Consider the following 14,164-nt stretch of genomic DNA (forward strand, 5'->3'; position numbering starts at 1 on the left):
CACTTCCTAGAGAGTAAATCATTTGGTTTGGGTTATTAATGAGTGACTACTTCTAAACCAATGATGTTTGTAACTATTCATTTTTTACATCTTTGTTACACCCCTCTACTGTCGATTTGCATCATCTAACACCCAAGTTAGACCTCGTCCTCAAATTTATGTATCAGTTGATCTGCCCCAACCCCAAACTCCTCCTTTTTTCTCTCTCCCTCTCTCACTCTCTGGCGTTCATTCCTCTTAACCCAGAGAAACAAAGGACGATTCAATGTTTGTGTCCTAGCAGTGGTACACATGAGTTGTGCACCATATAACATCATCATTGTCTCTATCTCTTTTGTTCTATCTTTCCTTCTACCTCTTCTACATGACCATGAGCAGAGCTGCCAAACTGAACAAGCACATTTCAGCCTCTTTAAAGCTGAAAATCTGTATTTTGGTGAGGAAATCAGTATTTTCAAAGAAATACCACAGGACGACACATAAAACTGAAACTTTAGAAATCATTTTTTTTGCATGAAACCATCAGTATCCATCTCATTTATCAGTACTAAATACGGAAAATCCGTACTACTTGGCAGCTCTGTACGAGTCACTCAACCAACCCACCTGTTGTTTACTGAGATGCTCCAGTTCCTTAGCAACCGCTTCCTCTTTCAGCACCTCCTCCTTCAATCTCTTCCTCGCAGCGAGCTTAGCCATCAGATGATCTCGTTGCTCCTGCTTGGAGTCGCTCAGCTTCTCCTCGGTGCTCGCGACGATCGCCTTGTAATCCTGGAGGAGTTTCTCCTTCTCCTCCGCGGTCAGCTCTTCGGCTTCCTCAGCGAGTATTTCCTGAAAGGTTAAAAACAGTATTCACGTTAATTCTTAATTTCTTTGATAAAATGTGTAAATTTTAGGACATTTTTTCAATCAATAACTAGCTAAAGATACTAAAATATTTTCTATAATATGATAAAATATACAATATAAAGTTTTAACAATCTCTATTTACCTGCCTCTTGATACAAAATCCCAAACAATACCAAACCCAATATTACCATAGCCATCACATCACCATCATCACAATCAACATCCTAACCATAATCACAAAAAATGTTATCATCATTACCATTTATATGATCTCAAGACTCAATATGCACATAATATGTATTACATGATTTGATAGTTTCATTAAAATGAGATGAATGAATGAACATTACCAAATGCCCGTAGAGGTTTGAATCTATACTATTGGTTTAGATGATCTTTGTAGGTTTGCATGGAGTTTATAACCTGGAGAAGGTTTATGCTTCACCATGTGTAATATGAAGAAGGGAAGGAAATACAGGCAGAAAGATTGAAATGGAAAGACGAGATAGAATGAACAGAGAAAATTAGAAGTATTCTTTTCTTGAAAGTGAGTGAAGTCCTGAAAAGGACTGTAAACTATCGCTACTCCAGCCATATTCAGCTCATCTCATCTGGTTTACAGTCCTTTTCAGGACTTCACTCACTTTCAAGAGAAGAATACTTCTAATTTTCCCTGTTCATTCTATCTCATCTTTCCATTTCAATCTTTCTGCCTGTACTTCCTTCCCTTCGTCATCTTACACATGGTGAACCGGAAACCTTCTCCACGTTACTATTGGTTTAGTTCATATTTGGCAGAGAGTATTTTTCTACCTGACCTGGATTACTTGATCCATCTCTTTGAGTTGTTTCTCCTTGGCAATATCTGAGAGAGCCTCCATGGCAGCACTGATTCCACGGGCACCATCGGTATCCTCTTGAGCAGCATCAGCTGAAAATCCATGAGAGAAGAGATCATCATCATCATCCTCTTTGTCATTATAATAACCACATTTATCACGATCATAATCATTAAGTATTATTATTATTATAATAATCAATATAACCATCATCATCATTATTGTCATTATCTTCATCATTATATTAATCATCATGATCATCACGATTATCATCATAATCATTGTCACAATCTTCATCATTCTCATTCTCATTGTTATCATCATCACCATCATCATCATCATCATCATCATCATCATCATCATCATCATCATCATCATCACCATCATCATCATCATCACCATCACCATCATCATCTTCATCACCATCATCATCATCATCATCATCACCATCATCATCATCATCATCTTCATCATCATCATCACCATCATCATCATCACCATCATCATCTTCATCACCATCATCACCATCATCATCATCACCATCATCATCATCATCATCTTCATCATCATTGTTCATTATCACCACCATCATCATTTTCTTCAATTATCATCATCTCCACCATCATCACCATATTCAAAGAAAATCTTCCATCATTTTCATCATCATCATCATCATCATAAAAATACACAACCATCACAATCATCATCTCCACCACAACCAAAATCCTCCTACTCATCATCTGTATCATTATCACCACTATCATCACCATCATCATAATTTCCATCATTATCACCGTTATCATCTTTATCATTATTATCAATATTACCACCATCATCACCATCATCAATATCATCATCATCATAAACAGCACCACTATCCTCCTACTCACCAGCAAGGAACTCCATAGCAATGGTGCTCTCTGGATCCAAGCCCGAAGGCAAGAGGTCTTTGGCCGACTTGGTCGCTCTCCTCCCTTTCATCCTATTCCTCATCTTGTCTTTCATGTTGGAGTTTGTCTTCCTTGTCGTCGACGATTCCTGCATAACACACACAAAATAGATGACATATGTGATTACAAAGTTGAAAATTAATTCCTGTTAGAATTTGTCTTCCTCATTAAGAATGATTGCTACAGTGTACATCACAAACACACATAACATGAAAGTCAAATTTGGTTGAGAAGCTGACAACAAATAATTCAAATCAGACGCACCCATTTTGGAAATGTTGAGGTGAAATGCAACTCTGTCAGCACTATTCCCCAGGACATGTTAAAGAACTCCATGGCCCGCATTCACAAAGGTGGTTTTGAAAACCCACGTTTGAGTCCATGGTTTATTCAGATTTCCTGAATAAATTACGCCTATTTTACCGCGTATATATTTAAAAATGTCCAATCTGATGAGCGTTTTTTTCAGTGCGCCAAATTGACGCCTGTTGCTGTGATTATCCACACTATTTTATTCATGAGTCCACTCTTCAAACAGTGGACTCATGAATAAAATAGCGTATCTAACCATGGTAACAGGCGTCAATTTGGCGCACTGTGACAAAAGCGCGCATCAACATTGGAATTTTTTATACACGCGCCCGATACGCACTAAATTGAGCGTAATTTATACCGGAAATCTGCATAAACCATGGACTGAACCTTGGGTTTTCAAAACCACCTTTGTGAATTCGGGCCTAAAAGGCATAGTATGAGAAGTTGTCAGGGTAAATCATGAACACTGGCATATCTGTATTTGTAGTAGGATAGGGGGTTGTGCGTACTGACACATAAGCAGATAAAATCATCTGCTTAAGTGCTCTGGATTTTCTCAAATGTTGTGCATTAAATAGCAAAAACTAATTTTCAATAATGGTGCTTTGTAATATTGTCTGATATTATTCTCAATTGATTAATGAAATATTGATTGCAAAGATCCTAAAATTGTAGTTTTGTCCGGACTAAAAACCTGTACGGACATTTAAAAACCGGGTAAACTTACTGATTGCATATTATCAATAACGGCAGCCATCTTGGGTCTGTTACTCAGATTGAACTTTCTCATCCTCTCCTCCATGTCCTCATCAAATCCATTATTCCTCTTCTCCTCCATCTAAAAGACAAAAACAAAATAAAATAAAGCTCATATATGGAATGCTTTGAAATGTAACTAAACCGATCAAATAAATTATGAGTCTTCTCCATCTACAAGACAAAAACAAATTACAGACATCATTTAGAAGAGCAATTGTTGCCGAAGCAAATGTTATGAAACCCTCAGATTGTCACCAAAACTGGCATTCATGTTTTATAAGTAATGATGACAAAATAATATCTAACCAACCTCCAAGTCATCCTCCAGATAAGCCTGTTGAAGCTGAGCGATGAGTTTGTTCTGCTGGAGCATGAGAAGTCTCTGGAGCTTGGCCTGGTGATCTTCGTCCTCAACGGTCATCTCGGGAACAATGTCCTCACTGAGACCCTCCTGCTTGGCCTCCAAGAGATGTTTGCTGGGTGAAAGGAGAGAACAAAAGAGGTGTTAGAATGACACACATATAGGTAAGAGTAGAAAAAGGACATCCTTCTGGAGAGGATATCTTGGCAACAATGTCCAGAGATCTCCTTTTTGATTTCCAAGAGATGTTTACTGGGTAAAGTAGAGGAATCATAATGGCCCATATAATGATGAAAAGGAGACGAGAGTAGGCCACATTTCATGAACAATGTCCTCACTAAGTCTTTCCAGTTTGGCCTCCAAGAGATGTTTGTTGGGTGAAAGAAGAGAAACAGAGAGGTTTTATAATGGCATAGGTAATGAAGGAAAGGAAAGAACAATTCAGCAAGAATGGAGCAGACATCTTTCTGTAGAGGGCATCTCACAAACAAGTTCTTCACCAAGATATTCCCGTTTGCTGCATGAAAGAAGAAACAGAGAGGGGTGGAAGATGAAAAGGCTTATGAAAAGACAGAAATAAAGAGGATGAAGTATTTACCTGTGAAGCTCCTTCTTCTTGCGGGATCTCTTCTCGCCAAGTTTCTTCCTGAGATTCTCCAACTGCTTCTGCTTCTCGGCTTCGATACTTGATGAAACCTTGGTGGACTACAATGAAACAACAAAAGAATAAAATATCTTAAAATATGAGCTTTACATGTATTTTGAAGGACATGATATCATATTCATACCTCCACCATAGCTGGATTTTAAATCTATAATACACCAAACTTTACAAATTGACAAAAAATCTGGAGTCTTATCCAATCACCACTCCAATCAACAGCAATAAAGTCATCAAACTATAAACTAATGGATCCTGGACTATGCAAAGTCAAAATATATGTCTCTACCATGGCAAAATCAAAATTATATTGACAGTACTAACTTCTTAAATTTACAACTTCCCTGAAATATAATCTCTTTCTAACACCCATATGCATATGAATAAAGTTCATTTGGAGAGTTGTTAATTGGATCTATCAAGTTATTGCTAAAAAAATGGGCATCAATTTACAGTCTTTTTGGCTGCTATCAGTTGACAAAGATTTAATGTTTGCATGACTCAATAGGATTGAGTTTGAACATTAGACATTTTTTAACATCTCGAAACATTTTCCATACACATCGACAAGAATTTGTTTAAATCATGCAATTTACCAATATCCAATTACATCTACACAGCCTACTGAAGTCTACTAAAAATTAATTCCGAAGATCTTTTACGTTTTGTCCTTTGAATCAAATGCGACCAAGATAATTCCTTCATACAACGCTATTTGATTTACTTGTAAGATGAAGTCTTCGATGAGTTTCTCTTTCTCCTGTTCTGTCTTGGCTTGTTGAAGTTTAGCCTTGAGTTCTTCCTTCATTTTCTTAGTCTTCTCTTCCTTCTGCTCTTCGTGTGACTAAAAACAAAAGAAATGAAGATGGAAAGACAAGTTACTATTATGATATTGCTTGTGCATTTGTTGTACTTTGTATGCATGACCAATTTAGCCATTTGGCTGCAACTCATGTTTTTAATAAACCTTGAATTGAATTTGACTCTGGTGAAAATTATATGATATGTACATGTAAGTTATATATTTATTTGGTTAGTACTTGGGTGTGTTAAAAGTACTTATGTCATACTCTTTTTCCTTCCACTTCTTTATTTTCTCCTCCTCTTTTTTTTTTTTTTTTTGGGGGGGGGTTGTTTCTTATGCCAGAAATTTGTGTCCATTCTGTTCATCTATTTATGTTTGGATTTGAAATCAATAAAAATAAACTTGAAACTCTATTAATAATTGTATTTCTTATTCTTCCTACTAACCCTTTCTCCCCCTCAACATCAATAGTTTGACGTGTTCCTTCTTTTTTCTCTCTGCCTCATTCTTCTACTTTCTCTTCTCCTCCTGCTTCTTTATAGTTCATCTCTTTCTTATTGTAGCTATCCTTGCTCTTCCTTCAGCTATCCCTTCTTCATCCATCTCTTCACATCTTTCTTTACCTATTTAAGACCCACTTTACACTATTACCTTAATAATGGCATTGATAGACTTGATTTCCTCCCCTCTCAGTTCTTCTTCCAGTTTCACACATTCAAGCGTCTGTCTCTCGACAAGTGTCTTGGCCATCTCCGTCTTGCTCTCTTCAGTAAGTGACTGCAACGTGTCCTGGACGACGAGCTTACTTCTGATATCATGAGAGCTTACAGCTGAAAAAGAGAAAAATGATGGTGATGGCAAATCCTAATATTTTAGAGAATAATTTTTTTCTAAAACTTATGTACATATACACATACCTAAACCAACGTCTTACATAGAATCATATCTTAAAATTTCTCTGAAGCTATTACAAAATGACAAATAGCTCTCCTTCAGTTCAACCAATGGACTTTAAAAATTCTATAAATTCCCATTTAAATGTAAGTACATGTATTGTACAAGCAATATCTGGGTTGGGAGGTAACAGATTATGATACTGATCTCAGTTTCAGCATCATTTCACATCTCTAAAAAAATACACAAAAATATGAAAATACATGTATATTGCTTACAACAGGACAGATAAGAGGAATTGACAAATATATAGGATTTACATGTATAATAACAAACGGATAAGAAGGAAAGATGATCACCGTTGTACAGCAGATGTGATGGAAAGACAGAAAGCCACTGGCCTATCGAGGTCTATTCCCTCAATTACCGTACCACAGTGAAGGGTCTTACACAATTTACAAACAATAACAAAAACAAAGCAAAAAAAACAAAAAAAGAAGGAAAACAGAACACACAAGTATTACCTGCCGTCTGTGGCCTTGAGTCTGGTGCAGCTTGGAGTAGATTGATGGTAGTCCTACCACCAGGCTGACCTGGTGGTATGTAGCCTTGCTGTTGGTTGACGTTGACACTGTAGTTGGCTCCCTGGGCGATACTGCGATTGATGATGCTATTCGCGCCTCCAACCTGAAGAAGATAGTCAATAAAGATATCATTGAAAATCTACTTGATAACTTGAAAAAAAAATTCTTACATATCTGGGTTGTGTCTTACAAAGAATTGCAATCGATCAAATGAATCACAACTACATGTACAGTATGGAAGGCTAGCAACACCAAAATCTAAAATGTATACACCTGCTAAAATATTTTCTAAAAACATACAGTACATGTACTTCCACATGTGTTATTGTTTTTGTTTCAAAGGGAGATTGTGTACATTTCCCAATTGAAGAATTCTGACATTGATGGCTTTCCAAAGTTGGGATTGACCAGATCAATCTGAGGTCTTTGTAAGATGGGGCCAAGGTCTGAAGAAATGAGTGATGCAAGTTATGCAATAATATCCAAGATATTTAAACTCATGTATTCATGCCCTTTCTCTCCCCTCTTGTTATTTTCATACATGCTCAATCAAGCACTGTAAGAGTTTTGGAATAATTGAAAATAACGAAGTCAAACTTAAATCACTGTGAAACACTTCCCAGGTCATGTAATGGACAAAATCCCCCCCACAAAAAAAAAATTAAATAGGAAAGAATCATTTCTTACAGTTACAGAAGTCGATCCTCCGCCTTGTAAGCCTTGGATGAGCTCAGCCGAGAGGGTAAAGGTCGATCCTCGTTCCAACATCGCAATCAGCTGCTTGAGCAGAGGGATGACCTCTCGGCTAGACTGTTCCGTTGCCGTGGTGTCACCGTAGACTCCGGTGATGGTAGCATCATAGGTTCCAGCGATGTAGATTGTGTTTGTCAGGAGAGCCTGTTGCATGATGGGGAAAAAAGTAAATTCATATTTGCATGTGTCATAATTAACTGTACATGTATTGGAAAATAGGTCTACTCATTGAAATTACATTTACTGTTATTAACAGTGTCAGGCATTGTTTGCTGAAATATAAATTCTTCTATTTTCAGAGGAGGTTTCTATCTGTTGTGATATGTGATATAAATATTATTTATATCACTTACATGTATGTTGATGTATGCCTCATTAATAACACCACTGATAATATCTCTAGCATAACCATCACTGTCAATGTCATAACACAATAATATTCATCATCACCATTATCATCTTCATTATCATGATCATCACCATCACCACCACCACCATCATTATCATCATCACCACCATCACCATCAACATTACCATCATCATTGTCATCATCACCACCACCATGATCATCATCACCATCATGACAGTAATCATCATCATCATCATCACTGCAATCATCATCATCACCTCCACCATCACCAACATCATCACCATCACCGTCATAATTATCATCATCACCACCATCACCAACATCATCACCATCGTCATCACCACCACCACCATCATCATCATCATCATCACCATCATCACCATCCTCATCCACTCCCTCCTCTTTTCATCATCACCACCACCACCACCACTATGACCACCATCATCATCATCATCATCATCATCATCAACATCATCATCATCATCATCATCACCATCACCACCATCATCATCCCAATCATCGTCCCCATCACCATCCTTGTCTACCTTTGCCTCTAGTGTAAGCAGCTCACTCCTTTCCCTTCTATAATCCATAGACGCCCTGTCCTCATCAATATTCTCAGTCCTACTCATCAGCTGGTCCTTGAGATCCGACAGGAGCCTTGCCTTGGCCTGGCGGTAACGATGGAGAGCACCGGCCTCGGCATCAGGGTTCAATGCGTCCTAACAGTCATCAAGAAATAACAATGGAGTCATTTTTTTATTATTGATTAAGCAATTTTACATCTCATTTTAAAACACAAACAACGCACAACCACTGCATTCAAGTGATAAAATCAAATGCAATAACAACAGCACATTGTCAATGGGATTACATGAAAGTGAAATTAAGTAAGCAAGATGAATACAGAGAAAACTAAAAAGGTGCAAAGAGCTTGAATAGGGATACTAGTATGATAAACTAATTTGATATTTGATTATGATTTCTACAGCAAAGATTTATCCAGCTCTCTCTGACTAATGATTGATTATTTGGTCTGTAACCTTACAGATTTTTAGCGATTTTTGACCACACATTTTAGTATGAATCATAATAAGACAAAGGTGATAGAAGCGCCCTTCATTAAGGTACATGTACCTCAACTGAAGCAAATCTTCAGTGAAATCTCACCTTCAATTCCTCCATCCTCTCTTTGTATTTACCCTCTTCAGCCTGTAATCTGTTGTGGAACTTGCGCACTGTGTCGTTGTACTTGGTGTGCGCGACGTTGTGCTTCTCTGCCGCTAATCTCTCAGGTTCGTCACCTGTATAGACAAATAGAATAGTCATATCAACCCCTTGAACCCTAAGCTAGAAGGCCTATATTCCAGACCTGCCAACCTCTGGGAATGAAAAAGTGTATTCTGTGATTAAAAAAGTGTATTTCATAATAAAATGTGTGGCGCACTCGCTCATCGCGGCGCTCAAGCTGCATGCAAGCTAAAATGCGCACTGCTCTTGCAGATGAAAAAGAAAAAACATTTAAACATGTGTACATGTATATCTCACCCTGGTTTTAACAAAATGAAGAAAAAAAAACAACAATATACCTAAAATTACATTGGTCTAATAACCATATTTGTGTAAGTTTTATGAAATAGAGACATATAGAGATGATTTTTCTCAATAAATTACGATTTTGTAAAAAAAAAAAAAAAAAAACGTACTACATGTAAATACGCCAAAAACGTACTGGTTAGCAGGTCTGATATTCTGAAGTCGGGTTTAATTCAAACTCTGGTCTAAAGTTGTGGTTTAACTATGGATAGCCAATTGTGACATAAATCTCTAACAGTAGAGGCTTGCAGTATCAGCTAATTTTGACTCTCGAAACATTGTTTACTGTCTGGGAAGGATAAATAAGATAATTTTTAAGAAACATACATGTACCATGTGAACGAATTTTGGAATGTTTGGCTTCTAATAATTTTAGCCCAGAGTTAGACCTTGGTCTAAGTTGAACCCGACTTCAGAATATGGGCCTACATGTATATGTTTGGAAAAATGGTCTGAAGCCATGTGAGTTGAAAAAAAAGTGGGTTCTAAATGTAAGGTGATCATTTAAAAATGATGTTTAACTCAGACCACGGTCTAACTGTGTGCTTAAATTATGGGGAGCCAAAAATTCTGTTTTTATTGTATATTTTTTATGTTTACTATTCTGTTTAATTTTGCTTTCATAACAAAGAAAAATACTTCAGTTATCATTCCCAGACAATTATGAACAATTTGAGAGTCAAATGAGTTAATAAATTGAATGTGTACTGCAAGGGATTTGTGCTCCAATTGGCTCTCCATACTTAAACCACAACTTTAAACCAGGGTTTAATTTAAACCCGAGTTCAGAATACGGGCCATTGAGTCGATTACTTCAGGTGATGATTTTGTCAATAATGGCTCTGATTTGGAAGGTTTTGAGCACCCCCCCAAAAAAAAATGGCCAAAAGGTACGAGGACACTCTTGTGATAATACACGACAAATCATCTGCTGACTGTGTGTAAAGTTGTAATCAATCTTAATTCAATCATAGAAGTGACAATGGCCCGTATTCTGAAGTCGGGTTTAACTTAAACTCAGGTTTAAAGTTGTGGTTTAAGTATGGCGAGCCAATTGTTACATAAATCACTAACCATAGAGATATCATACTTCAGCTCATTTGGCTCTCAAATCATTCATAATTGTCTAGGAAGTATAAAAAGATTATTGGCTTCACCATCGATGAATCAGGAAAGAGCACAGTAAACATAAGAAACATACAACTTAATAACAAATTTGATACTTTTGGCTTCCCATACTTAAACCACAACTTTAAACCTGAGTTTAACTTAAACCCGACTTCAGAATACGGGCCTATGAGTATAAAACAGACACTAAAGTTGAGATTTTGTTATTACATGTATCATCATCATTTAATGGGGGGGGGGGGAGGGGTTAACTATCTGACCACACCCTGTTCCCATGGTAACTTTACCCTGTGAGAGTATCGCCATGATGAATGATGGTAGGATGTTACCAAGTTCTTCCGTAGCCTCTGACCTCCTCTCGACCTCCCTCCGCTGGTAGTCCTCTACCGTCTTGGCCTGCTCAGCGAGGGTTTCGAGGGCCTCTTCAACCTAGAGTAAAGGAAGTCAGAAAGTATTAATATCACTGTATTTTTCTCTTTTTTTGAAGTGCTCTACCACTGGCCTGCTCAGCGAGCATATAAAGGGCTTCTTCGACTTAAAGGAACAGATAAAAAATTGTTAAAATGATTTTATTCATTTCTTTGTTATAAATTCTCCATCAACTTTGCCTTCTCATCAAGCACTTTAGGAGCCTCTTCCCTCTAAAGTAAAGGAAGAAAAAACATGATCAAAATGATTACATTTTTTTTTGGTACGCTGTCACTCTGCCAACGTGCTGCACAGATATTTAAGTTAAGCTTTATGACAAGCTGCTATAGGGATTATTTCTACAAGATTCATGTTTGGTAGTCCCCTATTGTTTTGGCATGTCCATCAAGGATTCCAAGGAACTCCAAGGGATAATCAATACATTATGTTTGTTGGTCGACCTATGCATATATCATCTTTGCCTGCTCAGTGTGAGTTCAAAGAGTCTTTTCCATGTAAAATAATATAGAATGTGCCTTGTGTGCAGACTGGCACAAGATTTTTTGTTTATAGTGGGATGAGACATACCTTGTTTGGAGCAAGATTCTCGATCTCTAAGATGAGTTGGTGGGTGAGATGAGATTCCACAGAGACCATCTCCTCCTCCCGCTGACGTTGACGACGCCAGAAGCCACGCCTAGCAACGAGCTCGTCTTCAATCATGGAGACCTTGAAAGAGAGATGTCAAAAAATATCAGAAAATGTACGGCATCATTTCTATTACTAAGATTCCCTTTCAGCCATGATATTTCCACAGCAAGCTTCACCCCAAAGTATCTTTGTAGTTATTACATACCTGTACATGTACATGTAAAGCCTGTATTAAACAAAGTTGAAATATTACACACATACAGTATGTAAAAGAGCCAATGGTCCCACTGCAGAACAGTTACACTTATGGTAACTTTGCCATCCAGTGGTAACTTGCAGATTCCTTGATTTTGATTGGCTGTTGATCATCGTTACCATGGTATTTACCATCGGATGGCAAAGTTACAATAGTAACTTTTATGCAAAGGGCCCCATATCTGATCAAAAGTAATTCATAAAAGCTTTCACTCCACAATAGATTTCCTTCTAATGTTACAATGAATAAAAATTGAAAAAACAAAAATCGTCAACAACATAGAACAGATGAAGCTGCATGAAAAAAATTTAACAATTCTTGTTGATCAGGTACATGTACATATGCCCCCAGTGGCTACCCAAACTAAATACAAAATGCTAAATTAAACTTGTCAAAACGACACGATTCACGTACCCGGATACTTTATTTGAAATACAAGTCAAATAGCACCACAAATGTGTTTGAAGGACGTGTGCGCTCTACAATTACACACCATCATTATCTATTATTATTAATTCTAGAATGGAATAACTTACGGCTCCCAGTGGGGGCTTGGCTTTCTTTGCTCCTCCCGAGAGGGTGACAGGAACCACTGTTCCGTTCTCTGCGTTGATGCGGACACCGGTCACCGGGCTGAGGTCACCTGTCACTGTATCTATTGCTTTGTGACCGATCATGATAGGTACGAGTCCTGTAGAGCAAATACATGTACAGAATAAAAGATTGTTACTGGTGATTTATGCGTCGCACATTAATAGAAGGTAACAAGGAAGACAAGTGGCACTTTAGGAATAAAAATATGCAAGCTTGGAATAAATCCAGGAAAAGAAGACAAAATAACTTTATTTGACAATCAGGAAAACATTCCAATATTTAATTAGCAAAATTAAGAACTCACTGCATGTTGATCATAGAAAAAGTTGACAGGTTTTCTCGTTCATCTACATGCATTTTCATATTAAAGCAATAATTTAAAATGTAAATGACTAAGTGGTGCTGAAAATTTTTTCAAAAGAAAGAGACATTTTCAAAGGTTCATACTTTCAAATGATTTTACATCATGTTAATAAAATTTGTCACCACGCCAAATTTCTGTGGAGCATAAAATGGTCAAATAAATAAACAAATGAAATCAAATTTAATTAAATTGAGTAGACTTCTGAATCATGGGTCCACTGGAGGGGGAGGATTTTCCCCTTAGACTTTAATCACAAGGCTCAGACTCAGAAAAAAATCAATTAAAAGAGCAGGGAGAGGACAAAAGTAGAAGTGGGGGAAAATATAAGCTTCAAAGGGTTGTGCTTCCTAGAAAGAACCTCCAGCTTACTATGCAATCCAAAGAACCAAGGATAGTTCATTTTATCATCTTGAATACTCTTAAATTCCGATAGGGAAGAACTCGGTTTCAACTTGCCACGATTACTAGGGAGTCATGACACGTTTACTGTAATCCTCTAAACTATTTAAGTGCAATTATAAGCTATTTTTAAGAAATACTCATTGAGCTTTCCGTAGTATTTCAAGAAAAAGAGAAGTTAAGGCTTTAAATACATACACAGAGAAGAAAGTATTGCATAATAACATGCATTTCTCTGAAAAAAGAAGCATACTACATGTACTTGATATCCAAAACGTATAAATACAATCTGTTTATGATTTTAGGCTGATGATGAGGTGTGAACCTCGAAACATGTTCCGTCTATTAAAATGTTATGTTATTTTCATTATTTTCGTCTTTAAGAAGGATACTACATAAACATAAAATTGTGAAATTATATGCCTATGGCTGAATCAAAGCAGAAAGCAGATATTTTTCCATTATGTGATAAGTTTTTCAACTTATAAATTATATTTTACAGCAAAATAAATGCAGAACAAAAGCAAGTAGAGCAGGGAGACTTCTGACTGAGCAGGAAACAGATGGTTGCTAGGAGGGGGTGGGGTAAAAGTGATTATTTGACAGAAAAATAATACTGAATCATACA

The 14,164-nt window shown here is 37.0% G+C and overlaps 1 protein-coding gene across 1 annotated transcript in view; it reads right to left on the minus strand.

Annotated features, from left to right (window-relative positions):
• The window catches only part of LOC129266556 (uncharacterized), a 168,080-nt gene that overhangs the window by 14,882 nt on the left and 139,034 nt on the right, over positions 1-14,164 (minus strand). Inside the window, exons 129-143 of the mRNA XM_064104193.1 lie at positions 12,716-12,870; positions 11,861-12,001; positions 11,152-11,293; positions 9,311-9,444; positions 8,686-8,862; positions 7,705-7,914; positions 6,958-7,120; positions 6,191-6,369; positions 5,459-5,578; positions 4,672-4,778; positions 4,023-4,188; positions 3,681-3,791; positions 2,579-2,726; positions 1,668-1,780; positions 607-831 (exon numbers count right to left, since the gene is read on the minus strand). Coding sequence (XP_063960263.1) covers positions 607-831; positions 1,668-1,780; positions 2,579-2,726; positions 3,681-3,791; positions 4,023-4,188; positions 4,672-4,778; positions 5,459-5,578; positions 6,191-6,369; positions 6,958-7,120; positions 7,705-7,914; positions 8,686-8,862; positions 9,311-9,444; positions 11,152-11,293; positions 11,861-12,001; positions 12,716-12,870 — 2,291 coding nt within the window. The remainder of the gene's footprint in view (positions 1-606; positions 832-1,667; positions 1,781-2,578; positions 2,727-3,680; positions 3,792-4,022; positions 4,189-4,671; positions 4,779-5,458; positions 5,579-6,190; positions 6,370-6,957; positions 7,121-7,704; positions 7,915-8,685; positions 8,863-9,310; positions 9,445-11,151; positions 11,294-11,860; positions 12,002-12,715; positions 12,871-14,164) is intronic.

This window comes from Lytechinus pictus, chromosome 8 (genome assembly GCF_037042905.1).
Source record: "Lytechinus pictus isolate F3 Inbred chromosome 8, Lp3.0, whole genome shotgun sequence".
Taxonomy (NCBI): Eukaryota; Metazoa; Echinodermata; class Echinoidea; order Temnopleuroida; family Toxopneustidae; genus Lytechinus; species Lytechinus pictus.